Here is a 25,311-nt window from a genome sequence, read left to right as displayed (position 1 = left end):
AGTGCCTCTTAAACCTGTCCCTTGGACACCCCACAACTTAACATTTTGTCGTCGTCTTCTAACACCTGGTTCAACTGTCCATCTCAATTAAAGGAGACTGCAAAACTTAAATTAGTTGTGTCCAATGAGGGAAACATACAAAATGTGCAGTGTTGAGGTCTCCAGGACAGGTTTTAGAAGCACTGCTCCAAAGAATCTTTTGAGCATGATTGCAATTCTGATTTCATGTTGACTTAATTGCACTTACCACTGGGAATTTCAAAAAGAAAAAGTCCTGCTTGTCCTGGCTGTCCAGGTTGGCTGAGAGTTCCCCCAATAGCTGTCTGAAAGAGTTGACTGGGAGTTTGCTGAGGGGCGGAAGATGTGGTGTTCTGGAGACTGCCACCCGCCATACCACTCTGTCCACTAAAGATGGTGGCTGCTGTGCCAGTTGTAGGTAACTCTTGAGCACTTACACCACCTTGCAGGGCCGAAATTGCTGACTGAGGCAAAAAAATGTTGACAGAAGGTTGGTCCGTAGGAGAGACAGGGTTTACGGTGGTGGCACTTGGGACAACCTGCATAGGTTGCTGGTCCTGAAAAAGCTCTGTCCGTGTTGAAGGCATACTGGCAGACGAGTCACTCACAACGGTGCTCTGGTCTTGAAAAGACATGGGCTCTGCCGAGTCTTGTTGGGAAACACTTACAACACTAGCTTGTGGAAAAATAATTGGTGTATTCGGAGTTGGCTGGGCTGCTGAGGCAGTGGGTTGGTTTGAAGTGTTGTTCACAGTAACATTTTCAGAGCTGGGAACAACTTGCATGGGTTGCTGCTCCTGAAAGATATTCTCTGGGAGACGGTCACTTGCTAGTGAAGCTTGGTTCTGGCCACTGAACAGCAGAGCCTGGGGCAGATCATGCGGATTAATGGTTGTGGTACAGAACAATATGCCTGTCTGTGTTGGTGGCTGTGCTTGGTTTGGGGATATTGTGGCAATATTTGGAAAAAGAGTGGCCTGTTGGGGTGTTGGCATCTGTTGTTGTTGGGGAGACTGTTGTTGTTCCATTAGGGTGGACAACTGTGCTTGTCCCTGAAATAGTGAGACAGTCTGAGCTTCTGTTCCAGATGTCTGCATGGGTGTGAGGAAAGCTATCTGTTGCTGCTGCTGGTTCAGGTTATTGTCTGATGATAGCTGGCTAGGCAACACACTCTGCGCTATAAACAGGCTAGTTGAAGGAGCCTGCTGATCTGTAGGTAGATTGGTGCTTGTTAGCATTGTCATGGTACCAGGGAATAAAGTGGCTTGGACTTGTGGTGACTTTGTGGTTCCAAAGAGTACTGTCTGCGAGTCTTGCGTTTCAGTCAAGGGGTTATGAGTTTGAAAAAGAGGCTGTGGAGGTGAGGGTTGAGAGGATGGCTGCTGCAGAAAGCTTGATGTCTGAATGGTCATAAGACCACCTGTCTGTTGGAAAAGAGTTTGCTGCTGCAACTGCTGCTGTGGTGGGTTCTGGAGGAAGCCTTCGGAGGGTTGTGATAGAGTATTAGTCTGTGCGGAGCTTTGCTGTTCGCTAGAGAAGCTAGGTGTGCACTGCATTGGAATCTGTGTCTGCAAGAGCTCCGACTGCAATTGTTGCTTTAGGTTCTCGATTACTTCCTGATGCTGAAGAGTTTCTAAATTTTTCTGATGCTGTTGCTGCTGTTGCAGATTATCAAGAACTTTTTGGTGCTGCAGAGTCACTATGGAACTTTGCTGCTGAATGTTTTCCAGGACATTCTGGTGGTGCTGCTGTTGATGCTGCAGATTCTCCAAAACTTTGTGTGTCTGCTGCTGCTGCTGAATGCTGCCAAGAGCCTGTTGCTGGAGATTTTCCAAGACCTTCTGATGCTGCTGCAAATTTTCAAGGACTGTCTGTTGATGTTGTAGATCCACAAGTGCTTTCTGTTGCTGATGCTGCAGATTCTCCAATATATTCTGCTCTTGCTTCTGCTGTAGCTGGTTTGTTAGGGTTGTCTCATTTCCACCCAACCTTAAACTGTTCATGTTTTCCTGGACGTGTTGCTGAAGGATCTCTGCAGATGGTGTCGGGCTATAAAGTACAGAATTTAGCTGTTGTTGTGCTTGCAGCTCTCTTACTGCTCTCTCTAGCTGTGCAACACCATCCTGGGGCAGAAGAGTCTGAACTCTGTCTGAACGCTGGGATGGAGGATTCCGAGAGTCTATGCCCAACAATACCATTCCACTGTCATCTGCACCGTTATCCTCTGGAGACAACGTTTCTGGGGTTTCCCGCAAGAACTGTTGAGGGACCTGAGGGGGAACAGGCTGGAGAACTGTTGTGTCTTCCGACAAGGACACTTGGAACGATGCAGGTGAAGGAATGTCCTGCTTCTGTATGGTGGATAAAGTTTCTTGAGTTGTAAATATTTGAGCTGATGGCTGTTGTGAGTCAACGGGTTGAAGAGCCGCAGGACTTGGAAAAGACTCGGTGGCAGCGGGAAGGACAGTACTTATCTCCAAGATTTGTTGGGTTGAACTAAGGGCCTCTACAGGCTACATTTAAAAAATGAGAAAATGTGTTAATTTTGATACCCCATTCATAAAATCAATACTTTGCTTGGGTTTACTTCCTAAACTGAAGGATTCCAAGGTTAAACTTGGAACCTGAATTACAAAAGGATGACAATACCTTAAAAATGTCTGAAGGTGCTGCATTACAGGAAACTTCCATAGGTTCTTCTCGTTTGACCATAGGTAACATTAAGACATTGTTTAGACAACTGGTCTCAGTTTGCATTGCTGTAAACAAAGTCATATAAATATGAGTTCAAGCTTTAAAGAGTCTATCAAAAAAAACATGAAAATATTTAGATAGTGCCACACCTTTTATCTGCTCTTCAAAGGTACAAGCCTTGGCTGTGACTGGCAGTTCTGATTTCACTGGTATTTCAACCTTCTCTGTATAAAAATAATTAAATATTGAATTATGGCATTATCTGCTGCAGAAGTGCAGTTGTACAATACTCTGTCCCCAAGGGTTTACTGAAACAAAATTTCACAGGGAACTTGAAAACTTAAAAAAAAAAAAAACCATAGCATGTAATCTTTAACCTAAGGTACTTCCATACATTGCTCTTGCATTCTGCATTTCTGTTGCCTGTTGTGACATTGCAAATGTACCAATCCTATGCCATGCAAAAGGACACTTCAGGACAGTTACAAAGCACTGTCAGCATGACCAAATAAATATTCATATGATAACCCTTTGCTATACTAAGATTAACAATTTCATACTTGCTTTACCAAAAGTAAATTTGCTTAATTTACCCATTAATATACAATACAATATATGATACAAGGTCTGAAATTTTGTCTTGCGCTACAGCATTTATATTTTTATATTAATCAACATTTTTATTTCTATATATATATATATATATATATATATATTTTTTTTTTTTTTTCTCAAAGCTCCGGTACAGATTTAAGTTTGTGTAACTAATTCAGCTCTAATAAAGCTTGGTGTACAGAGAAATACTTTAATCTAATCCGATTATATCTTGGGACCTTACACCGCCAGTTGGATGGCAACAGTACAAATTCATTATACAACATGTGATTCTATTCAGAAACAATATTTTTGGCTATCCTTACAGGATTTTTATGACAGAATAATTCATATACTTTTTTTAGTTCATCAGCTTTGTTTTTAACTGACAAATAAACTCATATACAATACAGAATTACTGTACTGCAATACACTCATAATTACAAACTGAAAAATAGTAAAAGAATATGTTTTCTTGATTCAAAAGACCTCGATCGGCGGAGGAAGTAGATTCTTTACATTGATTTTTAACAGATATATTCTATATGATCTTTCCATGATATCTCTATCTAGATCTAGATGGATCTATCCTTACTCCTAACTGTGCGTTCACACTGTCGGCGTCAAATATTGTTGTGGACGAAGTATTAAGATCTTTTACCTAAAAATGTATAAAGCACTGTAAAAATATTATGATGCAAGGAAAAGTTCTGCATTGAAAATGTTACTTAAGTAAATATAATCAATTATAAACATTATTTAATGTAAGTACAATCAGGTAAATTTGTTTAAAAGTAAACTGGGACTATCATTAGATTATTCTTTCTATATCGTTATAACTTCATTACCATAAAGTTGCCCTGATTTCAACTCTCATCGACGCTCTCAAACGGCCAAGTCATGCCGCACCGCTCCTCGCCGCTGGCTCACATTGAAAATGAATGACTTCCGGCCACTTCGATGCACTTGACAGTGGCGTTGTTAACACACAGTAAGTACTTATATGCTTCTACCTCTCTGATATTCTCATCATGTATAACAACAGGTGTTGCATGAGGGTCAGAGGCAGGCCTGAATACAATCTCCTCTGTTTTTTGTGATTTTTTATATTAATACAGAGAGCATTATAATCACACCACTCCACTAATTTGTTTACCCCCTGTTGATGCTGTTCTGAACAGTCAGAGTTATTTAATAATAATATTAACACAGTGTCATCAGAGTACTTTAGAATATATTGGTTAGGCCTATTTGAACAACAGTCATCCATGTACAAAGTGAATAACAACTTGCACAACCCTGAGGTACACCAACATTCGTTTTTACTTCTGTTAACAAAACGTTGTTCACTTTAACTCTTTGAGTACCCACAGTACTCTTTGAGTATGACCTGCTCATCATGCTGCCAAACTTTATGATTAATCAACCATAGGGCAAACACTATTCCTACCACTATAACCCTAACCCCATCCCTAAAATGATACCCTACTTATTTATTGTTCAATATGATATTGTCTAAGACAGTGGTTTTCAACCTGTGGGTCGCAACGGTATTGCAGGGGACTGATAAGTACTATTAATAGAAATAATAATATTGTTAATATATGTAAAAATGTCTAATCAGAAATATCACAATTTGAGATTTCATTAAATAACGAGAAATGAATAATAAGCCGTTACCATCCGTTCACTATTCAAGCTCACCAATTGGTTTAGCAATAATTAAACATGAATAAATGGTATCAAGCTTAATTTGACACAAAATGTTGAATAAAGTTGTTTTTTTTAGGATGGGGTTTCTTTGTGGATGGAGTATTCTGACGATGTCTTTCATACTTTTCTGGACCTTGGCAGTTTAATTTACTTGGCAGTCAATGGGACAGTCACAAGTAGGGCTGGGCGATGTATCTAACGATATGATAATGCGCATCTAATCAGTAAAGCTGCTTCTGTGATCACTGCTAAAATCGCCATCACCTGCTTATACCTGAGTGGCATTTAATAGACAGAGCCGTAGATCGCTGGCAAGCTACGCCATATCGCGTTCATTATCGCAGATGAATCGCCTTAGATAATGAACGCGATATGGCGTAGCTTGTCAGCGATCTACGGCTCAGTCTATTAAATGCCACTCCAATTATAAGCAGGTGATGGCGATTTTAGCAGTGATCACGGAAGCAGCTTTACTGATTAGATGCGCATTATCATATCGTTAGATACATCACCCAGCCCTAGTCACAAGCCTCCCGGTTTTCATCCAAAATATCTTGTAATTGTGTTCCAAAGACGAACTGAGCTTTTACGGGTTAACCAACCTGTTAGAGGAGTGTAGAAAAAAGGCTGTAGATCATGTGTTTTCCCTGCATTTGTCACTACAGCAATCCCAACGGACACCGGGGAGGTCACTGTCTGGTCATGATATGGGGGGACCTTCACCACTAGATGATTCTGGATCAAATTATGTTGAAAAGATCCTTTAGACAAGATATTTATGAATGAAAAATTCTACACAACAGAAATAAAAACAGTAAAGCCATGTCCTGTACTCGCCTGATGAAAAAGTTCCATGTCAATTTCTGCTTCGGCCTGCCAGCCACTTTCATCTGAAAGGAAAACGAAGGAAAAAGTTGTACTTGGGTTCGAAACACATTGTACATTTATCATACAAGCTACGCAAGCTAAATTCCACATCTCATTGCCAAGTGTGAGGCATTATAGTGCTTGTTAGATGTAAAAGGAATTAGACGATCCATGCAATACCTGTGGAATTTTCCTGAAAAAGAACTTTGGTTCCTTTGAGAAAGTTCTTTCCGATGATAAAGACTTCCTCTCCCCCTGCGACAGAGCCACTGTGAAGACTCTTCTTAAGGATTTCAGGCACTCCGGCTGGTTGAGCTGAAAATGTGCCAAGGAATAAGTTTCAAACGTGGAAAATAATATCCCTTGATATCAAATCTAAATCCTGATATCCTTTGCACTTACTACATAAGATAGGAGAGGAGAGGGCCTGAAGAGTTAGGACAGATCCATCAGGTCTTGGGATGTTGACTCTGAAGGCCAAACGAGCTCGAGTGCTCTTCTTTTTGGAGCCAGCAACCCCTATACGAGCTTCAACATCGGCATTCCTCAGCTTCAAGATGCCAACACAGTCCACGCTGCCAAGACGCATCACATTACACTTTAACAACACATATCAACTAAAAGAGACTGTAATGGCCACCGGAAACCACAGAGAGATTGATCCTTACGCTAGAGTCATAGAGTTGTTCAGCTCAAGGTTCACTTCAATAACTGTGGTCCCTTCGATATCCACTTCCTTACAGGCCGTTGTGTTGCGGCCCGTCACTCTGCAGGCTTGATAAAACCCATGAGGCTTCACACGTCCAGCGTCATTAGCCACAAACACTTGGAGCACCACTGGTTCACTGACTCCCTCTAACTGATGGACCATATTTAGAAACGTTACCACATAAACTGTAACGCATATTTGTCCAGATAATATAATGTGCATTCGATTCTTACTTTGATTGTAGGAAATCCTTGCTGTGTACGGTCTTTGACGGATCCCCTACTTCCCTCCGTCAGGTATCGTGCTCTGTGCTGCGTCTCCGGCTGAATCAAGATCTTCAGCTCCTTCCCTTCGCTCTTCTGAGGGTATTGAATGGAAAGAATGCCCCCCTTCTGATTGTTTGACCCTTCCAGGGAGCTAAAGAAAACATTAATACACTGTTAAATAGCAACTACATACACATACAGTGACTCGTCTTCCATGACATGTTTTTAAAGGATTTGTTTATTCCCGAATTTAAATTCCCTGATAATTACTCACCCCATGTCATTAGGGCTTGGCAAAAAATGGTTTAATTTGAATGTGATCGAGAATCGAACCAAGAATCAAATTGAATCGAGAGCTTGCGAATCATAATCGAATCGAATCTGGACATCAATCATACCCAGCCCTACACGTCATCCAAGATGTTAATTGATTTCTTTCTTCAGTTGCAAAGAAATTAAGGTTTTTGAGGAAAACATTCCAGGATTTTTCCCCATATAGTGGACTTCATTGGGGATCAACGGTTTAAAGGTCCAAATTGCTGATTGCAAATTCACTAGCTGGACTTCATGCATTACGTAATCATGTTGAAAAGGTCGTGTGTGACGTAGAGGGAAGTACCGACCCAGTGTTTACAAACCGAACGTCCAAAGAAAGTCAAAATCCCTTTACGTGAAGGTAAAACAATGGTGTTTGGACGATTCTGAAGTTGGAGAAGTTGCTGCTCCAACTTTTTTAACCATACGCAGTACACAGATGAAGGACTAACTACACATGACCTTTCCAACGTGATTACATAATTCGTCAAGTTGTGCATTGTGCATTGTGCAGCAAGTGGAAGATGAGCATTTGTGGTTGAAAAGTATATAATTTATTATATTTTTTGAAAATTACAGGTTGTTTCACTAGATAAGACCTTGTTTATTAGTTCGCAGACCAATGATATGAAAGGAGCAGCTTTCACTCTCAACCAAACTAACATTACTAGCCAATCAGAATCTTTTGCTCTTATAAACACGAGACGCACATAATAGTATCCAATTGCAGAGACACAGCTCTGATGAACAAAAAGCTGTGAGGCGCAATCGAAGATGTCCATCCAGTGCATATTTACATAGAATAACTGATTAAAAACCAGCGGAGCAGAAAACATTGTTAAATCACGCTGTAAAGTGGAACTTCACCAGGCCGTTGGCTCCCTCTACAGGTATTTGTTTAAATACATAATGTACTTAATTTGGTTATGTTCATATTATATAGGCATATTACATTATGTATTTTCACAGTGCTGTTCAGTACAATCATGTAATTACTTGGTTTTGATATTTTATTTGAGCCAATTATTATTGCCTCATCATTAGTTTATATATAAAGCCTGGTCTGTTTGTGTTACTAAAAAATAAATTACTCAGTTGTCAAAATAATCTTGAGTACTTGATTACCAAAATAATCATTAATTACAGCCCTAGATTAGTTAAAATATTTCTAAATACAACTCCATTGTTCTACATTTTGTACTTAAAAGACATATTTTGTCATTTGAAAATTTCGTAAAAATAATATTAAATTATTGTCATGTTCTAGTATCCAAGTATCTTTACTTTGTCTCATCTCATGAGCTAAGTGTATTGTCACACCCCTAGTGTCGATAAGCAATGATATAGCTCATAATTTTCCATGTGTATGATACAGATTTCATTCTTCAGGTCAACCATATATTCATGAAGAGGACAATCAGTTTGAATACAGAAAGTAATAACTTGTTTTGCACAAGCTGCCCCACCTCACCCTGCACCCTGCTTTAACCCCTGTATATGGAGAAAAATATTTTCCTCAAAAAACTTAATTGCTTTGCAACCGAAGAAAAAAAGACATGAACATCTTAGATGAATTGAGTAAATTATCATTATTTAGTTTTTTTATTCTGGAAGTGAACTAATCCTTTAAATTCAAAAAGCCCAAACTCATTTTGAAATGTTTTGGAGGTCAAAAATAGCCGGGTTTCCACTGTCGGGCTTAAAGCGGGCGTGCTGGTGTCAATGGCCAGGGTTTTTTGGCCCGATGAAAACCTTGGGCCAAAGCGAGCTAGCTGGGGCTAGAGGAGGGGTTATGAACAAAGGAGGAGTTTCTCTGAGTCTGGAGAGCGTCTGCGCTGGGGATCATTTCAGAAAGATAACAGCTTCAACACCATTAAAAGAACTTTTTAAAATAAGTTGAGCTCCAAACTCACTTTCAGTCAGCAGCGAGTGTTTGAAATAAATTGATCCGATGTGGATTATAATCACTAAACAAGGCAGAAATATTTATAAGTGATGTAAAAGACTGTGCACGCTAGACATTAACATAGTTAACATGGTAAATATGAACACTTGGAGAAATCAGACGTCAGCTTCTTATCCTCTATCACAATCGTGTATTTATTTAGTAACTTATTTTAGTGTTTAGTCTTGTCTGGAGAAATTAGCTCAACATAGCACATGTCATCAAAATATAATAATGTGTTTTGTTCGGGAGCTTTTATAAAAATATAGAAATGGCCATTCTTTCTAAATGTGTTGTATATAGGTTATTGTGACTTCAAATAAACAGAAACAGACTCGACTGAATAAGCAGGCTATGTTCATAAAGTTTTATTTCTGTGTGACTAATTAATTCATTATGATCAATGTATTTATAGTAAAAAATTATAGTAAAACATTGATACTTTTGGATTTAAATATTTAACAAAGCATGCAAACAAATGGCCACTTTTATCATGTTCATTTTCTGATCCGCTAGCTTCAGTGATTTCTTTCTTATTAGTTTTCTGATAACTTCTCTTTGTTGGTGTAATGATGGGGTTGTGTGACGATGATCCTGAGAGGCTTGTAAGGCTTCTGGCCCGACGGTGGAAACGCAGCACTGTTTTGGCCTCGGTGCTACAGGTCCGAGGCTATTAACCCCGTCCGGCTCATTTAAAGCACTGGCCCGACAGTGGAAAAGCAGCTATTGACAACAAGTAAGGTCACCAACCTCACTTTGGGTGTGACTTTGGTGTCTGAACCCAGTTGTGAAAGAACAAAGTGCGGTGCTTTAGCGCTGTCTGCATCAAACACGTCCATGCCGGTTTCTTCCCGGGCCGCAGGCTTTGGCCCCGGCCGCTGGCGAGGAGTTCTCTTCCGGGACTTTCTGGGCACTTCAGTATTGTCGTTGTATGAACTGCTGCTGCCCACGCTGAAGTTGGACACAGAGTCGTCCATCCACATACTGCTGCTCTGCTCCGAGTCCTGGTTGGGAAGCACATCATCCTGGCAGGACATGCGACTGTCATCCAGCAGGTCTTCTGGAGGGGGCGAGATGCTCAGGACGGTCCGCCGCTTCGAGGGGGTCGCCTGGCTCTGTGTGGCTCCGACAGTATCCACCGCACTGACAGACACCACTGATCCAGGCTCCACACCCATCCTCTCTGGCATCCCCTCTGCGGCAGGACCGCTGTGGAGCCTGGAAGCCTGCTCTGGGGCTGAGGTAGCAGAGAGCATGCTGGGACAGGAAGGAAGTGTACTGCTGAGTCCTCCAGGGGAGGAGGCAGCGGCGCAAGTGGCAGCGGCATCTGTAGTGTGCACAATGCAGAGCGTTAATGAAACATGTCCATGCTAATCTGGCTAGCAGTCCCGATCAAGCAGTGAAACTCGACATGATATCTGGTCATTGGCTTTTATCGGTTTTGAATGTCTTGTTAATATTAAATCGCTAATTGATGTAGACCTAATTAAGCTGATGCATTATCCAATCCCCTATATCTTTCTTAAATGTATATCTATTCTTCTTTGAAACATTTTGAAGAATCTCAATAATGGCCCAATTACGAGTCCTATCACAAAAAAGCAAAAAATAAACATGCCAAAGGGGTATACAGAGCATTTGTTGTCGCTTCTGCATAACCCAGTGATGATCTATTCAAAAAAAGCCAAATTACATTGGCCAATGATAACTGAGACTAATGCATGCCAATTGGGCAAATTGGTTTGGTACTGGTTGATATCCCAGAGCTGATCTATTCAAAACAGCCTCTCATAGACAGATAATATTGCATAATGACAATTCTGAGGTGTCGACTAATGCATGCCAATTGGACGATTTGGTTGGGACTGAACGTAGCCATGTAGACAGAATAAACAAGCTTCTGACCTACGAAGCAGAGAACTGCAGACCATTTTATATGCAGACTCTCCCTGATTCAGAGGGAACTCCCTGGAATAAAAACGACAAATGACAGCGAATAAACAATAAGTGCTGGTCATCCAGTGTAGATATCAGTAATCTTGGTCAGAATCATTTGAGCAAAAATCACAATATTCATAAAAACATGTCTGTTTGTTTTTAAGATAACAAATTTAATGGGCCATTTTTTTTTTTTTTACAGGATCAATGATTGTTTTTCTCACAGTCCTAATTTGGTGGTGGATTTGGTTTTGGTTGATTGTTTTACCTCAAATTTATTGCTGCAAAAACACTGATATTTGTCTGGGCTGCTTCACTTACAGATCCCTCAGCTTCCTGCCAAAACAGGAAGTAGTGTAACGTTAACCTGGCTACTTGCAAACATATTTGCAATCACAGTATTGCCTTTTAATTAGGGCTGGGCGATATATTTGATATCATTTTGCTGACCAAAGCAAAGTTGTAAATGTCAAATTGACCTCAAACATGTAAAGCGATGTGCCAAATGTTTTTATATAAATTTAAAGCCTTAAATATTGCAGTTTATTATGCATTATGCTGTTAATATGTATTCTTATTAGGGCTGTAAAAAAAAATGGAATTTCAAATATTTGTCAAAAAGGAAAAAAACACATTCAAATGCAAAAACGTTGCATTCAAATATTAGGCCTGCATCTGCGCACGAAATGCGATGATGATGTAAGTGTCACTGCATTTTAATGCTTTTGTTAGCCAATATAGTTTAGCCCACTGCGTTGTTCATTTAATTTATTGTGGGAAACAAGAACATTAGTGTGGAGAAGATGTTGTTCACTTCAAAACCGCTACCAAGGCGTTCACACAGAACACATATTTATAAGGGGTGGTGAAAAAAATCGATTATTGATTAATCGCGAGTATGTTATGGACGAGTATGAATCGATTATTACATTTTCAAAAATCGATTTTTTTTTTTTTGTAAAAAAAATTATACCGGGAGTTGAACGTCACGAACGCGCCCAGTTCCAGTTAGCAAGCAGCCAGAACAGGTGTGTAAAATGGAAAAACCAGGAGCGAGCAACCAACCGAACCACCCAGCTCCATCTGGGCTCAAAGCAAGCGTGTGGATTTATTTTGGTTTTCATGGCAGGAGCTAACCCTCTTGGCGCCATGGTCGAGTTTACTCGACAAGATGCGGCACTGAATAAAACCGGCCGATTTTGTCAAATAGGGTGTCAAATTTCACGCGACCTCCCCTGCACCAGATAGCAGACATGTAATACTTAATCTCTGACTCAAAAAAACGTAATGCTCCTTAACAAAATCTTCGAGAGCGCATTGAATCAGTGCGAAAAAAAAGCGGAGCTAGTGTGAGAGTGAGCCATTTTATCTGACCAATGTTGTCAACGTCAGCGAGTATTGGCATTAGATTATTATTATTATCATTATTATTTTTATTATTATCTAATGGCATCAATAAAGCTTCAATAAACCCGCAATGAAGTGTTGGGACTTCTATTCGCGGACACTGATTCTGAAGGGGAATATCTGTATCCAGAAGATGACGGTGATATTGAAAGTGAAAGTACCCCAAGCACAAACGGTGAATCCTTTGCCCAATGTAAATGGTCCTTTGCCAAATGTCAGAGGTGTGAACAATGTTTGCAGGGGTCGGAGTGTTCATTGCGAAATTAGCAGGCGTGTTAGTGTTGCGGGGACGAAGCGGGAGATTTTTTTCCGCGCTAGACATGTATATTTGTCTTCTGACCGCACCTCTCCGCAATCGCGGTGACAGTATTGTAGTGGAGACTTTGTCTAATGCCTCTGGGTATCTTAGACGAGGTCGAAGTATTCATAGGACAGTTAGGAGGCAAGGTGGGGAGTCGCAATGACCCTGACAGTAGTCCGAGCTGTGCACACTCGGCGCGTGCGCGAGGCAGATCTGGCCGCGCTGCTCATAGCAGAAGCAGAGGCGATGTGACACGGGGCATAGATTTTGAACTAAAAAGGTCTTGTCTACTTGTGTTTGTGTGTCATATGAATAATATATATGTGCCCCATACATGGAATCAGAGTGCCTGCTGCATGTAGTAAACTGAAAATCCCAACCGCTACATGCATTCGGTTTGTTTCTACCATTTATTAGTAATGATTTACACAGTTTGTTTACTACTTACTGTTGTGAAATGGAAAACCAATAATCGTTAATCGAGAATCGTTAATAATCGAAAATCGACTGTAATCGAATCGGGACTTCAATAATCGTAATCGAATCGAATCGGGAAATCAGACAGATTAACCACCCCTAATATTTATCTACTCGCTAGGGCTAGGATAAACGATTATTTTTTAAGCGATTATTTTTTCGGACCGATTCGATTTTGATTATCTCCCCATTAATTGACTACTATAAATTACATGTTGATTTACATATCTGAATGAAAAAAACATGAATTCCTTAACATTGCAATATATGTTTATTGCTCTTAAAATTACAAAATAAAAGACTGACTAAGAATGCATTACTTTGCACTTGTATAGAGATAGCATTCAATAAAACCTTGACGCCTTGAAAACACATAGCTTACTGAAACAAGCTTCCTGAACACATAGGGCCTAGCTTACTGAAAAAAGTTCTTCTTTCAGATTACGTCATCGATGACCTCGACGTGTTGTCCCAGCCCTACTACTCGCGTCTCGCTCAAAAGAGCGGCATGTTTAGAAAGCCATGTGAAATTAATGCAAGTTCAACTTTTTATAAAATATGTTTCAAGATTTGATGGCAGTTTTTGACCATCCCATTTTATCTCATGTTTTTAAATGAAGAAAGTAGCCTACTCTTTTTGACCGTTTTCGTTTTCTTTTTCTTATTGTTTGAACAACTTTATTAATTATATATGTTTTATAAACATTATTATACACTTTTTTTCCCAAAGATAGCAGTGTTATTTTATTACGTTTTGCGCGTAAAATTTAAATATTTTGCGCGATGCGCCCTCTTGTGGCCTCAGGAGAGAAGCCAAAAGGTTTTTCTCCCCCAACTGAAATTATGCCTTTTAAATTTGAATATAATTCGATAATATACAAGTAGAAAATTTCGAATTTTGTTTTTCAGTCATTTTGACAGCCCTAATTCTTATATTGGTATTCTTATACTGTAAACAGAAATTATTAAACATTATATTTTAAATTAAATTAATAAAAAAACATTGTGTCAAACAGCTCATGACAGCTTATATTTAACTACTTTTTATTGTATTTGATTGACAATGCTGGAAAAAAACAAAGTGTTTTTAAGAGCAAATTAATACATAAACAAGATGTGAAGTATGCATATATAAAAACAGATTTAATGTTTTTTTTTTGTTTGTTATATAGCCCAGCCCTACTCTGATTAAAATCAATTGTATCATTTGCTGAGAGAAACAAAGGCCTCCAAAAAAGAAGCAAAAGGATTAAGACAAAAGCCCCAAATTATGCCTAGAGCCAATATAATTGTAGACAAAGATGTAAAGTAACTTATTACTTAATTTTTTTCCCCCAGATGTCACCTGATGCACTAAGGACCACTGCTGTTAATTTTGCCTTGACTGGCTCAACCATAACATGCTCTCCAGACGCCAGAACATGATCGGAGAAGCATCAGGAAATCACTTTACCCCACTGACAGCAATAACAGGAAGCTCTTTTAACTGGTTTAATGGGTCAAGAAAGACACTTGAAATGAGTTAGTCTGCAAAATCATCTGACATGATCTCAACAGCCAAAGGTGAGAAAGAAAAAAAACAGCAACTAGAAATGTCAGGACGTGCAGATGGGTTTTAAAGAAAAAAAAGTGTGATATCAAGTGCAACAGGAAGCACAGGTCAGCAGCACTAGAAAGAAAAGAGTACAAACCCAAATGCTGAGACAGAAAAATTGTTAAAAAAATTTAAACACCACACCACAAGAAGAAAAAGAAGAAAAAAAAAAAAAAAAAAAGTGTAGAAAAGATCCAAAAACACAAACATCTGAAAAGGTTAAGCTTCACAGGAAGTCACTCGAACATGGCACACACAGGACTGAGAGAAACCGATTAGGAAAGTCTTTCTAGCTTGAACAAAAAGTGCCTCCATTCAGACGATGTGAAAGTGTCCTACCTGAGGCCAGGGCCGCCGGAAGAGGGGGTCCGGCCTCTCCTCCGCTCTTCTGGCTCATGCTGGGATCGTCCTGCTGCACGATCGAGGGCAACTGCAGCTCTTTAGGGAGCAGGTCATACACCGACTCTGAGAGAGACACAGTCATGGACGTGAGACGTGCTAACAAACAACAACCAGTCTCGACCAGCGATGCATGCTGCAACACCACTGAACATCACTTATTTCACTAAATCCAGGTTTAATAAAAATGCACGAACGAGACAAATGCAACAAAAATATTGGTGTGTGCCTATTAAATTACAGTCTGCGAGTCATGTAGGCGAGTTGAACAATAAACAAGATATCAGGTTACCACACGACTTGTTTTCAGCAACTACCATCACAACAATTTACCAATGCTAGATTCATAATCAAATCGAAAAGAAGAAAAAATTACATTTATAAATAAATTATATGTGTGCAATACATACATAACATGATCCAATTACAACATTGTGTTTAAGGGTTCTGACTAAAATTGAAAGTTCTAACCATATTTAAAAAAAACTAAGATTTTTTTGTTGTTGTTGTTATTATTTTTGCAAGTAGCCCTTTAAAACCCCTATATATAAACTATGTTGAAAAAGCTGTATTAGCCAGTTAATTAAATATTTACCATTTCAAAAAACGATATTGTCAGCACAGAACATCTGCGTCACATCATACGCTTCATAATTAAAACCCACTGGAACGCTGCGGGTCCAGCACATGTAGTTTTATCATAAGATATTAACCCTGGGCACAGCAGAGGAGGTGTTTGTGATCCCCAGAGCTCTGTCCCACGAGTCCTGTGTGATGATAGAGAAGCACTGAAGCACATCACCATGACCGCTTCTCTCACATTAACCTGCAAACCTCCATCGCAAAACAACACTCATTCACTCACTGTAATAATGGTCATCACGCTCGGCTAAACACAGATCATTTCACCCTTCACGAAATAAAAATGTTTGTTTGCTTTGTGTCTGTGTGAGGAATAAAAAGGTTAAGTAAGAGAAGAATGAGCATGTCGCATTTCACACAAAAACAATTACATTACTTAAAGCAAATCTCAGGATCATTAGAGAGAATTCTCTTATTATCCTCAGAGTAAAAAAAGCTATTGGGAATAGTGTTTAAATTACAAACCAAGTCACACTGAGAAGTGAGATTGTGATTCAGTTCAAATAACAAGAAATCAAGTTTTGACACTGGAGTTAACACTATTTTAAAGTTTAAGATCAAGAACAATAACTATATTAGTGCTGACACTAATGCACAGTAATGTTATGCTCATCATAAGCACAGGCTGCAAGCTCTCTCCAAGTTTTTCTTATCCATCAGCTGAAAAAACGATAAAGCCTCTGTATCGTTATCGTTCTAGCTGTAACGTGGACCTCGCTGTTCTCACAGAATTAATACTTCATTGCTATAGTTTCTGTCCTTGGTGTGAACAGGCCATTATACACAGGACAATTTCAGGATCAGTGTAGCATTCTTGCACAAAGTGGACATTAAACACAGAGAAGGAAATCCTATCCTGAATCACACTCCCCTACAGAAATGCTTTGTAAATACAAGCGCTGGGTCCTGTAGTGAACCTGAAGCCGCCGCGGTCAGCAGCTCTGTATACCACAGGCTCTGCATTCCTGCTCTTTTGACACTATGCTTCCCTGGACGACCAAGAGATAATGGGATGGTCCGGCTCTCCTCTCCTGTGTTTTATATTGCAGGGATTAAATCTGTTCAAAAGAATTCGAAAGGACGGGAAAACTTCTCTTGGAGATGGAAAGGAGGCCAAAGTGTCCCAATAATTACACGCTTCATCTTCATGAACACTGGCTTTGTAACGCAGGTGGAGCCACGTAATGGAAATTATTATCTACAAAGCAATTCCTAGAAAGGAACTACTAAAGGGGTCATATAACGTTGCTAAATAATAACATTATTTTGTGTATTATTGGTGTTTAAGTGGTTTAACACATTTTCCACATATGATATTGTTTCTCCTCTATGCCCCGCCTTCTGAAACGCATTGATTTTTACAAAGCTCATCACTCTGAAAAGTGAGGTGTGCTCTGATTGGCCAGCGCTCCAGTGTGTTGTGATTGGCCGAATACCTTGCAATATAGTTATACCAACATGACAAAGAATCATGATAATGTATTGCAAATAAAAAATTATGATCTTGATATGATATTTTAGCCATTATCGCCCTAATGTCCTCAAGGCTGCTCTGTAGTCACATATGTGTCGTAAAAAAAAAAAATCAATAGGAGATTTTCATCTGCACTGTTGTCCAACAGACAGAGACAGACATAAATAATTAAATCAATCAGTTCTTATAAAAGTAACAGCATGCCTTTACTCACCAAAATGCATGATTTGAAGAGTCATTCATGTCAGTAATGCAAGTAACAATAGTACTGTATACGTAATATACGCCTATATCCTACAAATAATAAGACAATGTCAATTCACATTCAAATCTGCATCCAAAAAGACAGTTATTTACTTCCCTGTGGCTTACAACAAGCCATCCATCTGTAACCTGTGTCCATCTTTAATCATGTTTACTGTACTTTAATGTACATAAGCCACAAACATCAACACATGAGCATCATATGGTCAAATCAGCCAACTATGTGCTTACCTCCTAATAAGACAAGTCAACACTCCCAGATCCAGCAGCAGGTTCGCTGTCAGGATGAATGTGCTGCTAATGCCTGATGAAATATTAATTATAATAATAGCCAAGGATCAGTTTCTGCGCGTGGCATCATCGCCCATGCCACTAGTGCAACGTTTATAGCACATAAAACACATGGACATAAAACACGTTCAAGTGTGTGTCTGAAATACTGTTTTGGTGTTAGACAAAAACCTTGGTTGTCTCGGAGCCACGAGTCACTTAAAATGTGTGTAAAAGGTAACGTAAACACACACACACACACACACACACCCACTCTCTCTCTCTCTCACACACACACACACACTTAAACACACATGTACACATATAGACTCGCATTCACTCATACATATGGGCATCCTGACTCACACACACATTTATAAATACACACAGCTAGCGCGTGCTCTAATCTCTTGCTAAGAGACGTTAGCAATCCTCATATTTATAACTAACTTAACGTCTCTGTAAAGACGAATCCAGCTATAAACGAATGAGGGAATGATAAATCATAAAAACGCGTTCTTACCTTTGGAATAGAGCGATTTGGGAGAACTGGGGTCGATATCGGCGCTCAGAAGAGATATAAAATCCGAGGGCATGCTAGCATGCTAAAGCCTCATGAGATCAGAGGAAACGACTCTTATCACTCTCAACTTAAAGAGCAATTGATATAAAAAGAACGATGTTTCAATCATAAAATCCTTATGAAGGGTTTACAGCACGTGTACTGTAGTAAAAGTCACACTCAGGAACGTTTTCATATGTTTTTTTTTACCTAAATGATTAGTTTAGCTATAGTTTAGTATAGCCAGCCATAAGAGCCATTCACCATTTCCCAGCGACTCCTCCCCCCTTTCTGCGCATGCGCACGATTTCGACTGTCTCTAACACTATTATTGTTGTTCGACTATAATTAGTGTTAGACTTTGGTCTATCATATTACTTTTTTCTACCAAGTAATGCAGTTTAGTTGTAGTAAAATAGTGCATTCTGTAACATAATTAAACCACTTTGTTAATGCATGTCCAAGTAGCCTAGTCTAAAGGCTCCCTTTTTTAAATGTATTTTTTCTTCTTTTTGGGGAATGAACTGAACTGAATAATGAACTCTGATGATCTAGGTCTAGGTCTGGATCCTCCTGATGATATCACGCTCTCGCAGAGGTGGATGTAATGAGGTCAGACTCAGCATATGGCAAGCCGCTTTATCCTAAAATAGGTCTATTCGCCTTGTTACTTGTGATTTGCATTTTTACTAGTAACAATTCAATTAGACAACTCTAAAAACTCTTTTTGCTAGTACCAATTATAATCAGTGTGTAATCTGCATTTTTACTAGTAACAATTAAATTAAACAACTCTAAAAACTCTTCATGCTAGTACCAATTATAATAAGAGAGCTCTCTAATTCAATTATTACTAGTAAGAAATGCAATTACAGAGCTTTATATTTACATTTTTCCTAGTAAAAAAAAAAACCACATTGAAGATATGTTGAAATGTGGTGCTCTCTAAATGAAGTCCTGCTAGTAAGAATGGAATTAGACAACTCTACAATTCAACATGTCTTTAATGTAGTTTCATATAGCTCAGCAGTATATGATCTGTCACTACAGTCTGCCGCTGTAATCAAGCGAAGTACCAAACAGAAAGATGATACGCAAGTTTTCTTTTGAATTCCTCAGAAAAAAAGCACCCACAACAACAACAAAAAAAGGGCAAAAAATCTGACAAAGCACCCACGGTTAGAGAGAAAGTCGTGGGAGTTCTTTCAGAAAACATGAAAGCGGTGCGGAGACGCTTGAATAATGAGCTGTTCTGGGAATAGGCTTATCTTAACGGTGAAAACGAGAAACAAGTGAGAATATGAGAGTGTCTATCAAAAACAGGCAAAGAGCCAATTTAAAATGTTTTCTTTTTCCTAGCGGTGGTTGTGTGTCAAATTTAAACATGTTTTTTATTATATTACGGGTGTATAAGTTTATTAATCAGTTTAACATGTAGCCCAAGTCCTCCAATATCCTCCTGACACCAAGCTACAGAGCTTTGTCCTCTGTAAATTTAATTAAAAAGTATATGATAATATTTTGTAATTGACTAATTGTCAAAATGTAAATCAACATCTCAAGAAAATGTTATGTTATATTAATTTATTATGCATTTGGGAGACACAACAAGTAAATGGGGGGGGGCATTATAACATTATTCCTATGAAATATTAGATATTATTATGAAAATCTTGCCAATTATTACTGTCATTATTATGCTTCTTTTACATCACATGTTGCCAAAAAACACATTAATATGCAAATTAGAACTATTAAACTAAAACTATTAATTGGAATTAATCGCAGAAAGTTTTTTTTCACATAACATGTGTATACTGTGCATATTTATTATGTATATAAAAACAAACACATGTATATATTTAAGAAAGATATGTTATGTTTATATTTATATACCATATAAAATATAAGAATGTAAATATCTAAAAGAATATACTAATATATATATATATACTATGTATGTATAAACAAAAACTTTTATTTTGAATGTCATTAATCGTTTGATAGCACCTATATATATAGGTGATGATGTTATACTTACCCTTCAACCATCAAACATTTAAAAAAAAACTGAAAAGAGTAAAAGCATAACAAATTCCTACAACGGCCAATGAAGTACCCCAAAAGCCTGATATTTCTGCAACAGTATCACAGTGTTGAGTGTTGAGTAATGAATGTTTGTGTAACATATATTGCTTTAATCAAAAAAATGTTATAACTGGAACACTGAATTATAATTTTTCAAAGTAATATCCATCTTTTTGACAGCCAAAGATTCATGTTACATCATGTCACATTAAAATACCAAGCATTACATTATTCTGACATCTGAAAATATGAAGGAAAATAGACAGGTCATTCAGTCAGAATGAAAGATTAGGATTATTTGTTGCTCAACTTTATAATCTGAAATGATTTGTTTCTGTCTTTGTGATTGGAACTTCCCCAAAGTGTCTCTAATAATCAGTAGGCTCATTATGAAAATGGTGGACACTGCAGATTTATTTTTGTGGCTGGTTTAGGAAGTGTGTGATTTGCACCAATCAGTATTGCATGTTTTTTTTTTTTTTAATCAGTAGGCCTTAATCAGACTAAACCTCCATTTAAAATTTCGGTATAGATCTTTATAAGGGCAGGCATTGTATAAAGTTCCTAGATAATGTAACTTTCACACCTCACAACTTTCAGAAATGTTTTATGGAGTTTTTGTCTCCTGACAGGCTTTTTCATACAGACTGATTTATCAGCATGTTGTAAAACAAGCACATACTTTACTATTAGTTTGCTCTCATATAAAGACAAATTTTTACAATCTAATCCATTTCTGATGGATATAACCAAGTTCTGCACTATTTTTGGCAACATTAAATATCTTGCCTTACTAGAAAATACGTCAAACTAAAAAGCAAATTAGCTTGTAAATGCTGTTTCATGTTGACTTTTTTATGGACCTGAGTGGGCAGAATTTATACTGATGGTAAGAGTTATTTTACAGCACACATCCATAAATTAAAGCCCTGTGTGAAGCACATTACAGAGAGTCTTTGGCCAGCAAAGCATCACAGCAAAACCAATGTTTTTTTGAGGCAAAATTAAGGTATGAAGGTAGATCACGAGCCTCTAAATGCAGTTAGCATAACAACACCAGGGTCACAGCAACACTTCCTCTAAGTTTAAGTGTGTAATCTATTTGATTTTAAAATACTTTATCCCATTCCTTCTTAATGGGCACGGATGCAACTGCACAGCTTTTACTATCAGGTTTGAGATGTTTTACTGTTTTAACACATTTGGGATTGAGAGGGAATGGGGGTTAAGAATATGCAATGACTTTAGGATCAATATAGGCTATTAATATAGCAGACATGGTCACAATTCTGGATCGCTCATCAACAGATGGAAGATATTCCCTGCTTAGCTGAGAAATTTGCTGCTGTGAATTCAATTTGGCACCACATACCTGTGTGAATCAACCTTGGCATACCTTAAAAACAAGAGGAGTAACAGACTAAGCCCTGAATAGATCTGTCTCAATCAACTAAACAAACATTCATTTCTCTTTAAAATGTATTTCTTTAATTGTATTATAGCAACAGTAAGTCCAGCGCTGACCTTTACATTCATCAGACCGTATCCATTTGTGTTTTACTTGTAGTTAGCCATTCAACTTTGAAACATAAGCACAAAATCATATCTACACCAGTGATATGTGAATGATAACACTTTTAGATCAATGTTATTTTAATTATTTATTATTGTTTCATCCCGAAATGTTCATCATTGCCACAAGGGGGAAATTAATTACATATAAACCTATAAGTCAGTTCTCTCTATTGTGGGCCGGCTACTTTCATGACCATTCATGGAGAATGTTGTTGAAGTCTGTTTGGACAAGTGTTGGGTGTAACGCGTTACTGTAATTAAATTACTTATGCACTGAAAAAGTCAAGTAAGGCATAAGGGATATTTAATTACAGTTACTCATATAGTATTTGTATTACAGTAAATAAATTCACCCGTTCTAAAATCAATATTGAATTTGAAATCTAAATTTACCATCTAAAGATAAAATTGAATGCAGCGACTTTAACCCACTTTCAGATTTTCCTGATTCACAGAGAAACTTTAAATACTTAGATACAGATAAGACTAAAATCAATCGAATCTTTGCCGTCTAGGTCTCTGTGACAGAGACATGAGAAATATGTCTATAGAAAGCTTGTTTCTAATTTTAAATGAACAAATTCAAATCGAAAACAAATTCTCACTGCAGAATATTGTTTGCGTATATTGCTCTCTTAGTGGTAGCACATTACGGAGCCAGATTTCTGCCCTAGTTTCTAGTCCTTAGTTCACAGTCTTGTCTTGCCTGTTTCCCATGTTACATGATTCTTGCCTGGGTATTTTGGATTAAACCTTTACCTTTCTGTTTTGGACTGTGTTTGCACCTCGTCTGGACTATTGCTCTTGTAATTGGATTTCCCCTCTTGTCAATCCCTCTGGATACCATTTGCCATTGACTGACTCATGTCCATTTCGGATTACCCTATTGTCTTGCCCTCTATACACTCACCTAAAGGATTATTAGGAACACCTGTTCAATTTATCATTAATGCAATTATCTAATAAACCAATCACATGGCAGTTGCTTCAATGCATTTAGGGGTGTGGTCCTGGTCAAGACAATCTCCTGAACTCCAAACTGAATGTCAGAATGGGAAAGAAAGGTGATTTAAGCAATTTTGAGTGTGGCATGGTTGTTGGTGCCAGACGGGCCCGTCTGAGTATTTCACAATCTGCTCATTTACTGGGATTTTCACGCACAACCATTTCTAGGGTTTACAAAGAATGGTGTGAAAAGGGAAAATCATCCAGTATGCGGCAGTCCTGTTGGCCAAAATGACTTGTTGATGCTAGAGGTCAGAGGAGAATTGGCCGACTGATTCAAGCTGACAGAAGAGCAACTTTTACTGAAATAACCACTCGTCACAACCGAGGAATGCAGCAAAGCATTTGTGAAGCCACAACACACACAACCTTGAGACAGATGGGCTACAACAGCAGAAGACCCCACCGTGTACCACTCATCTCCACTACAAATAGGAAAAAGAGGCTACAATTTGCACGAGCTCACCAAAATTGGACAGTTGAAGACTGGAAGACATTCATATGGTAGAGTCAGAATCTGGCGTGAACAGAATGAGAACATGGATCCATCATGCCTTGTTACCACTGTGCAGGATGCTGGTGGTGGTGTAATGGTGTGGGGGATGTTTTCTTGGCACACTTTAGGCCCCTTAGTACCAATTGGGCATCGTTTAAATGCCACGGCCTACCTGACCATTGTTTCTGACCATGTCCATCCCTTTATGACCACCATGTACCCATCCTCTGATGGCTACTTCCAGCAGGATAATGCACCATGTCCCAAAGCTTGAATCATTTCAAATTGGTTTCTTGAACATGACAATGGGTTCACTGTACTAAAATGGCCCCCACAGTCACCAGATCTCAACCCAATCTTTGGTATGTGGTGGAACGGGAACTTCGTGCCCTGGATGTGCATCCCACAAATCTCCATCAACTGTAAGATGCTATCCTATCAATATGGGCCAACATTTCTAAAGAATGCTTTCAGCACCTTGTTGAATCAATGCCACGTAGAACCAAGGCAGTTCTGAAGGCGAAAGGGGGTCAAACACAGTATTACTATGGTGTTCCTAATAAGTCTTTAGGTGAGTGTATATACCTGATTGCCATTGTCAGAACCTTGCCTGTTTTATGACCATGCCTTTAAATTAAAAGTTTGCAGATGGATCCACATGTCTCCCATCTCGTTAGCTCCATAACAGATTAATGTCTACACCTTCCCCAACCCTAAACCTACCCCTTACAGTAACGCAAATACAGTAATTATTGTTGTTCATAGTGAGAAAATTGACATAATATAGTTAGCCCAGGTTGAACAATCTGACATCCGTGGTGTATACTGTTAAGTAGCAATCAACGTAATTTTTTTGTGAAGAAGAAAGCGCAACATTGTACAAATTTTTTTTGTAAGCAATGAAATGTTCCGCATGGTGGAACAAGTGAAGAAGATGCTTCATTTCTCTCAACCAAGAAACCATCTGCAGTGCATCTAGCACCAACCTTTTGGTACCAGATGTCTCTTCCAGGTACCCCAACATAAGAGTCCCAAAAAAGTGGTACAGTATGGTAAGCAATTATGGTACAACTCACAATTTCTGACAATGGAAATGTAAATAACTGCGTGCCGTACTGAACTGAAACATACCGCTCGATGAAAATGAGTCTTTACTGTAGGGACCTTATGCCCTAAACATGATACTCAACAAAAGTAACTGTGATTGGCTGCTTTACATATCCGTCATGTGGACCCTTGGGCAGTCCTTGGCCAAAAGAAAAAAAAATGGCCATGTAGTCCAGACCTTTTGAAGATCTGACTATGTGAGGCTACCTGAGTAATGACACAGACATTTGAAAGTTGCTCTGTCGCCCACTTGAGTACTGGAGATGTGACTACAAGAGCCACATGAACCACATGCTAGTACCATCTGTACTTTTTTTGCGGCCTACAACTACTGGCTAATGACTGGCCAATGAATACAACCTTTAAAAATTATTTTTAAATGCACTAAAATGGATCATAATCATCCACACAGAGATAAGCCTCTTTTTTTCACTTAATGCCAAAAATATGTTAGATCACTAGACCTACAGTATGCATTCCAAATGAATCCTTTTTATTGTCTACGGGCACCACCCTCCCTCCCTCCCTCCCTCCCTCCCCCCTGTTTTGGTGTGTCATGCAGTATAGCAGTTGTGTAGTGGCTGACTGCGT

General features: G+C 38.7%; 1 protein-coding gene across 8 annotated transcripts in view; it reads right to left on the bottom strand.

Moving 5' to 3' along the window:
* LOC128013714 (nuclear factor of activated T-cells 5) overlaps positions 1-25,187 on the bottom strand; it is a 29,605-nt gene extending 4,418 nt beyond the window's left edge. For 2 of the 8 annotated variants that reach the window (XM_052596861.1, XM_052596862.1), the window contains exons 1-12: positions 22,872-25,187; positions 15,178-15,303; positions 9,872-10,448; positions 6,829-7,012; positions 6,555-6,745; positions 6,289-6,461; positions 6,067-6,201; positions 5,857-5,909; positions 5,622-5,754; positions 2,862-2,936; positions 2,668-2,777; positions 248-2,531 (exon numbers count right to left, since the gene is read on the bottom strand). In XM_052596861.1, the coding sequence (XP_052452821.1) occupies positions 248-2,531; positions 2,668-2,777; positions 2,862-2,936; positions 5,622-5,754; positions 5,857-5,909; positions 6,067-6,201; positions 6,289-6,461; positions 6,555-6,745; positions 6,829-7,012; positions 9,872-10,448; positions 15,178-15,303; positions 22,872-22,959 (4,129 nt within the window). In that variant the 5' untranslated portion in view covers positions 22,960-25,187. Of the gene's footprint in view, positions 1-247; positions 2,532-2,667; positions 2,778-2,861; positions 2,937-5,621; positions 5,755-5,856; positions 5,910-6,066; positions 6,202-6,288; positions 6,462-6,554; positions 6,746-6,828; positions 7,013-9,871; positions 10,449-11,026; positions 11,090-11,327; positions 11,396-15,177; positions 15,304-15,832; positions 16,432-17,848; positions 17,922-18,410; positions 18,748-22,871 lie in introns of those variants that run through there. The other 6 variants (XM_052596868.1, XM_052596869.1, XM_052596865.1 and 3 more) reach the window with 6 other exon arrangements.
* Positions 25,188-25,311: the final 124 nt, after the last annotated feature.

The sequence above is a fragment of the Carassius gibelio genome, chromosome B25 (assembly GCF_023724105.1).
Source record: "Carassius gibelio isolate Cgi1373 ecotype wild population from Czech Republic chromosome B25, carGib1.2-hapl.c, whole genome shotgun sequence".
NCBI classification, from domain to species: domain Eukaryota; kingdom Metazoa; phylum Chordata; class Actinopteri; order Cypriniformes; family Cyprinidae; genus Carassius; species Carassius gibelio.
This window is presented reverse-complemented; position numbering and strand designations above follow the sequence as displayed.